Raw genomic sequence first — 10036 nt, 5'->3', positions numbered from 1 at the left:
ACATCTTGATGCTGGGAGGGATTGGGGGCAGGAGGAGAAGGGGACGCCAGAGGATGAGATGGCTGGATGGCATCACTGACTCGATGGACGTGAGTCTCAGTGAACTCCGGGAGTTGGTGATGGACAGGGAGGCCTGGTGTGCTGCGATTCATGGGGTTGCAAAGAGTTGGACACGACTGAGCAACTGATCTGATCTGATCTGACAGATCCACTCAAGTGCACTTTTCTATTTGGGAAGTATGGAAAAGCATTTTGGACGACTGGATTTTTGTATATGTATGTATACAAAAATCCAGTCGTCCAAAATGCTTAAACACACACATGCATAGTATGCAGGCATGTGTAACGTAGGCTTAGATGCTTTCTCCTTGGAAGGAAAGTTATGACCAACCTAGACAGCATATTAAAAAGCAGAAATATTACTTTGCCAACAAAGGTCCATCTAGTCAAGGCTCTACTTTTTCCAGTGGTCATGTATGGATGTGAGAGTTGGACTATAAAGAAAGCTGAGCACCAAAGAATTGATGCTTTTGAACTGTGGTGTTGGAGAAGACTCTTGAAAGTCCCTTGGATTGCAAGGAGATCCAACCAGTCCATCCTAAAGGAGATCAGTCCTGGGATTTCTTTGGAAGGAATGATGCTAAAGCTGAAACTCCAGTACTTTGGCCACCTCGTACGAAGAGTTGATTCATTGGAAAAGACCCTGATGCTGGGAGGGATTGGGGGCAGGAGGAGAAGGGGACAACAGAGGATGAGATGGCTGGATGACATCACCGACTCAATGGACATGAGTTTGGGTAAACTTCTGGAGCTGGTGATGGACAGGGAGGCCTGCTGTGTTGCAGTCCATGGGGTTGCAAAGAGTTAGACATGACTGAGCAACTGAACTGAATTGAAGAAGCTGTTACATTTTTAGAAAATAGGTTATAAATCTTTTAACTTTTTGGTGTTTGCATGGCCTGTCAATGTAGAGATGTCAGATCATAATTATCTGTATCAGTCGAAGGGTTTTAGACTTTTGAATTGATTATAATTCCTTTTTTTCAACAATGGTTTTACCTTCCTTAAGTTCTATTCTGGTTAAAATGTGTATTTCTTGAGTTCCCGTTAACTGCCCAGTAAAGCTACATAAAAGTGGAAGAACCAACTATTAAAAACCTTTGAAAGTGAAAGTCACTCAGTCATGTCCAACTCTTTGCAACCCTATGGACTGTACTGTCAATGGAAATCTCTAGGCCAGAATACCGGAGTGGGTAGCCTTTCTCTTTTCCAGGGAATCTTTCGAACCCAGGTCTTCGGCATTGCAGATGGATTCTTTACCAGCTGAACCACCAGGGAAGCCCAAGAATACCGGAGTGGGTAGCCTACCCCTTCTCCAGGGGATCTTCCCAAACCAGGAATCAAAGCGGGGTATAAACCTTTATGTTACAGTATTTATTGGGATTATCATGCATAGTTTTATAATACTGCTTTTGTTTTTCTTTCTTAAATAGACTCTGGAACTTCTTTACAGAATTACTAATGCACAGAATATAACAGTGATTGTCCAGAAAATGCTTGAATATTTACATCAGAGCAAAGAAGAATATATTATCGTCAATTTGGTTGGAAAAATAGCTGAGCTGGCTGAGAAATATCTTTTGGGCCCTGAGTCATAAAACACTTTTTAGTTACACAGTGACTTTATTTATTTATTTTTCAAAAAATAAATGTTTTTCCTTTTTTTTTAACTAAAATTTTTTTTATCACCAAAAACGTTTTGTATTGAGGTAGAGCCGATTAACAATGTTGTGATAGTTCAGGTGAACAGTGAAGAGACTCAGCCATATACATATACATGTATCCATTCTCCCTCAAACCCCCGTCCCATCCAGGCTGGCACGTAACATTGAGCAGAGTTCCATGTGCTATACAATAGTGTTTTGCTTGTTATCCATTTTAAATATAGCAGTGTGTTACACAGTGACTTTAAAATGATTGGTATAGACATAGTCACTTGTAGGTTGAATTCAGAGGCCCAGCAATAACTTCCATTCCTGATGTTCAAGCCTTTCTTATTGTTAAAAACAAAAAGTTGTGTAGACTTCCTGGGCGATAACTTTTTTCCTGTTTCTTTTTATTCTACTGGGCCGTATTATCAACAGGAGTATACAGGAATCTCTTGACTCTTCTTTTATCCCTCCTTGTCTTTGACTTTACTTCCTACTCAGTTTCTTTCCTGAGTAAAAGTTCTTGTTGTTTGAGGGAGATTGGTGAGGATATCAGTATGCTAAAATTTAGCCTTTACATGATTGCTTATACTGGGAATGGTCACAAACTCCATTTACGTGTTACTTTTCTTCACATTTGTTTTTAAAAACTCAGAGGAACTTTACAGGCCCCAAGGTTACTCAACATTCTTTTTAAGATGTTTGTTGTTTAAATCTAAGATTGAATGAATGAATGAGTAATGTCAGTCAAATTATCTTGGAATGCTTAAGTATAGTTTTGTCCTGGCCAGTGCTATAGCCCTGGCTAGCAGAATGGTAGAATTTTAGAACTGAAGAGGAACAGATTAGAAAAGAGGGTAAACAATTGTTCAGAAAGACATATCACAACACTTAACCTTTCTGAAGTGCATGTCATTTTCCATTATGTATTTGTCCACAGTCAGCTGGAATATTTCTTTCAGTTATTTCACATTTAATTGAGTGCCTATTATGTCCAAAATATGGTGCTAGATAAAAAAAAGCAACATGAATTGGTTTACTAAGTTTACTAAATAAGCTTTACTGAACACCTATTTTACACAAAGCTAGAGTATAGAAAAATTTATTGGCAGAAGTTAAAATTATAAATGCCAAACTGGGATGAATTGAGGGTTATTTTTGCAAAGATTGATTCAGGAAGGGTAATTTTAATAACTGGCATTTGGAAATGTACTTGTTCTTAACACTGTGGACACATATGCTCCTGATAATGCGTGGTTTATTCAGACAATGAATGCTGTATTTTCAGTGGGAGGAGATGTGATGCATCCTGATATTCCCAATAACTTTCTGAGACTGCTAGCAGAAGGTTAGTAAACTATTGCATTCTGTAAAGATATTAAAATTAAATGTTTTTATTACAGAGTCCTTGGAGAATTTAATGGAAATTAAAATGGTATATCAATTCCTTTGTAGGTTTTGATGATGAAACAGAAAATCAACAACTTAGACTTTATGCAGTTCAGTCTTATCTTACTTTACTAGATGTGGAAAATGTGTTCTATCCACAGAGATTTCTTCAAGTTATGAGTTGGGTAAGCAAAGTACATTGACTCATAAATGTTTATAATATTATTTTTTATAAAGACAAATACTGATAATGTATTTCTTCAGAAATCATTTATTTCAGATCTGTTAACTCCTTCAGCTGCCGATTTTCTTTCCCAGTGGCTACCTTCTATCACTTACCTATTTACTTGTGTATTCATTCTCTCTGCCCTCTCACTTGAATAGTCTTTTAAATATGGGTATTTATTTAGATGCCTGTCTGTATACAATGCATTTGTTGTGAATCTGTATATGAATATGTGAATACTCATGAAGCTGTGGTATGCTAGCTTTCTATTGTTGCATAATCATGTTACCACAAACTTAAAACAGCATACATTTGTTATCTCACAGTTTCTGTGGGTTAGGAGCTCAGGTATGGCTTAGCTGGGTTTTCTGCTTAAGGCTTTTTAAGGGTGCAATCCAGGTGTCCCTTGGGGCTGCTGTTTCATCTGAAACTTGATTAGTAAAGGATCTGCTTCCAGGCTCACATGTGGTTGTTGGCAGAAATCAGTTTTTTGTAGCTCTAAGGCTGAAGGTTTGATGTTCGGACTGTTGACTGTTGGCTGCCCTTGGCTCCAAGAGTTGTCCTCAATTTCTTGCCGTGTGGGCCTCCCAACATGGAGGCTTGCTTCATCAAAGCCTGCAAGGGAGATCATCTCTTTGCAAAGTGAGGTTACAATTTTGTAGAGTATAAGGCTTACATAATCATATACATCCTGTCACCTTCGTATATTCTTTCCTGTGCATGTGATTGAGCATTTCTGTAGGGGGAGATTTGGAGAAGTGCATCTCTGGGTCATAGGATGTTCACACTTTAATATTTTATGGTTTTGTCAAATGTTAGTATGTTAAATTAAATTTTACCCAGACTTTTATGTAAGAATTCTTTTCTCATCTATGAGAAAGGTGAAAAAGTGGCATAATAAATACCCCTGTACTGTTCATCTAGATTCCCAGTGAATGTTTTTAACCATCTTGCTTTACTTCATCTACATCTCTATATATAGCTGCTTCCCCTATAAAAGAATTCAATATAAATCTCCCAAGAGTCACATTCTAGATAACCATAAAACCATTATTGCAACTGAAAAACATGACCTTAATTCATTAATGTCACCCAATATACAGTCCATATTCATATTAATCCAGTTATCCAAAAAATGTCTCTTATGACTATTTTTCCATTCCTCCTTACCCCATATCCAGTCAAGGTTCACAAATTGCATTTAGTTTTTCTTTTAGCCTCTGTATTTTACAGTGATCCTCAGGTTTTTTTTTGTTTGTTTTTTTTTGTTTTCATGACATTGTTATTTTTTTGGATGAATACTTGTAGAAAGTCCAGCATTCTGAATTGGACTATGTCTGGTTCAGGTAAACATTTTTAGCAAGAATACAACATTGTCAATATGTACTTCCCATTACATCATATCAGGATGCATATAATATCAGTTCCTCCAATTATTGGTGATTGTTAATGTCTTTGGTTAAGATGGTGATCTTCATATTCTCTCCATTGTAAAGGTACCATTTCTTCTTACTAATTTAGAACTAATCTGTGAGGTGATTCTATGAGACTGTGTGAGCATCTGTTCTTCAGCTGTCTTTTATCAATGGTTTTAGCATTGATAATCTTTGCCTAAATTGATTGCTGTATTTGGTAGCCATTTGTATATGTTCATATATTTAGAGTGTTTCTTTTTCTACAGCATACAAATCCTGTCCCTGTTTTGTTAGATTTATACTTAGATACAGATGGTCCCTGATTTAAGATAGTTCAGGTTAGGGTTAGGGTTCTGGCGATGCGAAAGTGATACAAATTTAGGAGAAACTTCAAATTCTTTATTTGGAATTGAAGTATAGTTGATTTACAGTATTAATATTATATCAGTTATAAGTGTACAGCATGTTGATTCTTTCTTTTGCAAATTATATTCCATTAAGGTTATTATAAGATTATGGGTCTAATTTCCTGTACTATTCAGTACATCCTTGTTGCTTACCTAGTTCATACTTTGTTTGTAGTTTGTATCTCTTAATCCCTTATACCTAACTTGCTCCTTCCCCCTTCCCTCGTTCCACTGGTAACCACTGGTTTGTTTTTTTTTATTATTTATTTTATTTTATTTTATTGGATATAGTTGATTTACAGTGTGTGTTAATTTCTAGCATACAGCAAAGTGATTCAGTTATACTGCTACTGCTACTGCTAAGTCACTTCAGTCGTGTCCGACTCTGTGCGACCCCATAGACGGCAGCCCACTAGGCTCCCCCGTCCCTGGGATTCTCCAGGCAAGAACACTGGAGTGGGTTGCCATTGCCTTCTCCAGTGCATGAAAGTGAAAAGTGAAAGTGAAGTCGCTCAGTCGTGTCTGACTCTTCGCAACCCCATGGATTGCAGCCATTCTTTTCCATTATGATTTATTATAGGATTTTGAATATAGTTCCTGGTGCTATACAGTAGGACATTGTTATTTATCTGTTGTATATATAGTAGTTTGTATATGCTAATCCCAAATTCCTAAGTTATATCTCCCCTATCTCCTACCCCCTTTGATAACCATAAGTTTGTTTTCTCTACCTGTGAGTCTGTTTCTTAGATAAATTGGTTTGTGTCACATTTTAGATGCCACGTATAAGTGATATCATACAGTATTTGTCTTTTTCTTTCTCACTTGCTTCACCTAGTATGATAATTTCTAGTTCCATCCATGTTGCTTTAAATAGCATTATTTCATTCTTTTTCATGGCTGACCATCGTGTGTGTGTGTGTGTGTGTGTGTGTGTGTGTGTGTATATATATATATATATATACATACACCATATCTTCTTTATCCTTTCAGGATGTCAGTGGACATTAGGTGGCTTCCATATCTTGGGTATTGTAAATAGTGCTGCACTGAACATTGGGATGCATGTATCTTTTTGAACTCTGGTTTCCTCTGGATATATATGCCCAGGAGTTAAGTTGCTAGATTATATGGCAGCTCTTTTGTATTTTTTAAAGAAACATCCATACTGTTTTCTGTAGTGGCTTCACCAATTTAAATTCCCGCCAGTCATGTAGAAGGGTTCCCTTGTCTCCACATTCTCTCCAGCATTTGTTATTTGTAGACTTTTTGAGAATACTCATTCTCACAGGTGTGAGGTAATATCTCACTGAGGTTTTTGATTTGCTTTTCTCTAATAATTAGTGATGTTGAGCATCTTTTCTTGTGCCTGTTAGCCAGCTTTATGTCTTCTTGTGCCTGTTAGCCAGCTTTATGTCTTCTTTGGAAAAATGTCTATTCAGGTCTTCTGCTCATTTTTTCATTGAGTTGTTTTGTTGATACTGAGTTGTATGGATTGTTTGTATATTTTGGAAATTAAGTCCTTGCTGGTTGCATTGTTTACAAATATTTTCTCCCATTCTGTAGGTTGTTTTTTCATTTTGTTGATGGTTTCCTTTAGTGTGCAAAAGCTTTTAAGTTTAATTAGGTCCCATTTGTTTATTTTTGCCTTAGTAGACAGATCCAAGAAAATATCGTTACAATTTATGTTAAAGAATGTTCTTTTCTAGGAGTTGTATGATTCAGGTCTTACAATTAGATCATTAATCCATTTTAAGTTTAATTTTGTATATAATGTGAGGAAATGTTATAATTTTATCATTTTACATGTAGCAGTCTAGTTTTCCCAGCACCACTTATTGAAGAAACTGTTCCTTTCTCTATCCTATACGCTTGCCTCCTTTTTCATAGATTAGTGGTTTATTTCTGTATTTTGATCTTATACCTTGCTAAATTCACTTATTAATCTAGAATTTTTTTTTTTTTTTTGTAGATTTCTTGAGACTGTGTTAAGAATTTTTGCATCTCTGTTTATGAGGGATCTTCTTTTTTTTTTTTTTTACTTTTTTTTGTTTTGTTTTTTTCCTACTCTTTGGGTTTAGTATCAAGGTCATACTGGCTTCATAGACTGTTTGGGAGTGTTCTTTCCTCATTTATGTAATGGAAAGATAGGGTGTTGTTTTGTCTTTAAGTGTCTTGAAAATTTCCTGTTGTCCTTCCTGTTACTGATTTTAGTTTGTTGTCAGAGAAAATACTCTTATGATTTCAGTTCTTTTAAGTCTCTTGAGGTTTATTTTATGGCCTAAGATATAGTCTGTCTTGTTAAATGTTCTGTGGGTGCTCGAAAAGTATCCTGCTTACTGTTGGGTGGTGTGTTCTATAGATGTTGATTAAATTCTTTTGGTGATGGTGTTGAGACCTGAATAAGTTAGATGTAGAAAAGAGAATGTGTAACATAGATCAGTGTTCCTCAAAGTCTCTTCTGTGGATCATCTGTATCAGAATCAGATGGTATTTGTTCAGAATGTGTATTGTAGATCCCCACCACAGACATACTAAATCAGATTATCTGGGAGTAGAGTCAGAAATCTGTATTTTTGTGAAACATTTCAGATGGCTCTTACGCATGCTAGTGTGTGGGAACCACTTGTTTAAATGGTTATTGGAAAATAGTAACAGAATGTGAAAGTGCTTGTAAAAACCAACATCCAAACCTGGAAGTTCAGAAGAAAGCTAACTTGTAAAGATATGATGCTTTATATATTGTTAATAATAAAGATGTGAAAGTCCTTCTTGTATTCACTTCCAGTTCATGGTGGTGGTGTTCAGTTGCTTAGTCGTATCTGACTCTTTGTGACCCTATGAACTGTAGCTCGCTAGGCTCCTCTGTCCATGGAACATTCCAGGCAAGAATACTGGAGTGGGTTGCCATTTCCTCCTCCCCAATTCATGGTGTAATTTTGACCTAAAATATGCAATTTTATTTTTAATAATTTTTTTACTGTGAGAATATGCTTAGTATAGATTAAATTTACTCTGCAGACACTTTGTTTAGATTTCTGAGTATAATTGCTATCTAACTTGATGTTTGCATATATTCATTTCTTTGTTTTACTTACAGGTGTTAGGAGAGTATTCCTATCTCTTAAATAAGGAAACACCAGAGGAAGTTATAACCAAGCTCTACAAGTTACTTATGAATGACTCCATTTCTTCAGAAACAAAAGCCTGGATAATAGCTGCTGTGACCAAGTTGACACCCCAAGCACACTCTTCTAATATAGTTGAGAGATTAATCCAGGAATTTACCACATCTTTGGATACTTGCTTGAGACAGCATGCATTTGAATTAAAACACTTGCATGAGAATATAAAATTGATGAAGAGCTTACTTCCACTTGATAAGAGTTGTGAAGACATGGTGGTAAGACATCTGCATTCTGTCTTTTTAAGGGTTGCATTGTGTTTAAAAAGAATAATTCTTGCATTTGAGATATATCTATAATGTACCAAAATGTAATTTCTGTAGCACTTAAGATGAAGGTTGGTGTTTTTCTCATGTTAGTGTGAGAGAGGATTTGAGAGCTTCTATTCAGTTGTTGTTGTTCAGTCGCTAAGTTGTGTCTGACTCTGCAACCCCCTGAACTGCAGCACTCCAGGCTTCCTTGTCCTTCATTATCTCCCTGAATTTGCTCAAACTCATGTCTATTGAGTGAATGATGCCATCCAACCATCTCATCCTCTGTTGTCGCCTTCTCCTCTAGTTCAATAGTGATCCTAAATAGTAAGGAAGACTAATGTGTTCTGGAGAACTGCTGTGGAAGGGGTTTATATTCTGTGACAATCTCCTTTAACATATAATAATTTGAGAAATTAAAAATTTTATCTCCTTCAAACTTCTCTAATATATCATTTTATTATTACTCTCTTTGAGAATGTAAGAAAAAAATTTCTCCACTTTATTTTATGCATCTACCATCTAAATCTTTACTACTCTGGAACCTGATCACTCACCTTTCCTTCTCCCACCTGCTTTCAGCACCTGCCCTTTTAGGCAAAGCACTTAGTCACATTTCACTTTGAGTTCTCCCTCAGATTGGTGTAAATCTGAAAACTTCGAAGAGGAAGTCAGATTTTTCAGATTTTTATGTTAGATGTCATATTCTACAGGAGAGGATGGGCATTCCCATTAATTATGATTCAGATGGAGATGCAGGTTTGATCTCTGGCTGGGGAGATCCCCTGGAGGAGGAAATGTCATTCCAGTATTCTTGCCTGAAGAATCCCATGGACAGAGGAACCTGGCTATAGTCGATAGGATCGCAAAGAGTCGGGCATGACTGAGGTGACTGAGCACATTCATGGCTTGTATTCATTTTGAACCTTTGTTCATTAATTTTTTTCATTAGCTCCTCATGGGCAGAGGCCTTGGTTTAACATTCCTGAGGCTGTATGAATACATATGCTGTTAAGCTAGTTAGTAACTCTACTTCTTTTTCTATCTGAAAGATAATGATGATGACATAGCTTCATCTATTTAAGAATCTTACCAAAACAAAACTTTTCCAAATTCAGAGTGTGAGATGCCAATTAAATTTTTGAGAATTACCTGCATTTCTAAATTATCTGAGCTGGTTGTATGCTGCTGCTGCTGCTAAGTCGCTTCAGTCGTGTCCGACTCTGTGCGACCCCACAGATGGCAGCCCACCAGGCTCCCCTGTCCCTGGAATTCTCCAGGCAAGAACACTGGAGTGGGTTGCCATTTCCTTCTCCAATGCATGAAAGTGAAAAGTGAAAGTGAAGTCGGTCAGTCGTGTCTGACTCCCAGCGACCCCATGGACTGCAGCCTACCATGCTCCTCTGTCTGTGGGATTTTCTGGAGTGGGGTGCCATTGCCTTCTCCAGAGCTGG

The 10036-nt window shown here is 36.9% G+C and overlaps 1 protein-coding gene across 3 annotated transcripts in view; it reads left to right on the top strand.

The window, feature by feature from the left end:
• The window catches only part of AP4E1 (adaptor-related protein complex 4, epsilon 1 subunit), a 67643-nt gene that overhangs the window by 31555 nt on the left and 26052 nt on the right, over positions 1-10036 (top strand). For all 3 annotated transcript variants that reach the window (XM_010839493.1, XM_010839492.1, XM_010839494.1), the window contains 4 exons: positions 1494-1633; positions 2945-3057; positions 3165-3283; positions 8247-8549. In XM_010839493.1, the coding sequence (XP_010837795.1) occupies positions 1494-1633; positions 2945-3057; positions 3165-3283; positions 8247-8549 (675 nt within the window). The remainder of the gene's footprint in view (positions 1-1493; positions 1634-2944; positions 3058-3164; positions 3284-8246; positions 8550-10036) is intronic.

Source organism: Bison bison, unplaced genomic scaffold, assembly GCF_000754665.1.
Source record: "Bison bison bison isolate TAMUID 2011002044 unplaced genomic scaffold, Bison_UMD1.0 scf7180017864118, whole genome shotgun sequence".
Classification (NCBI taxonomy): domain Eukaryota; kingdom Metazoa; phylum Chordata; class Mammalia; order Artiodactyla; family Bovidae; genus Bison; species Bison bison.
The sequence above is the reverse complement of the archived record's forward strand: the minus strand, read 5'-3'. Positions and strand labels throughout refer to the sequence as shown.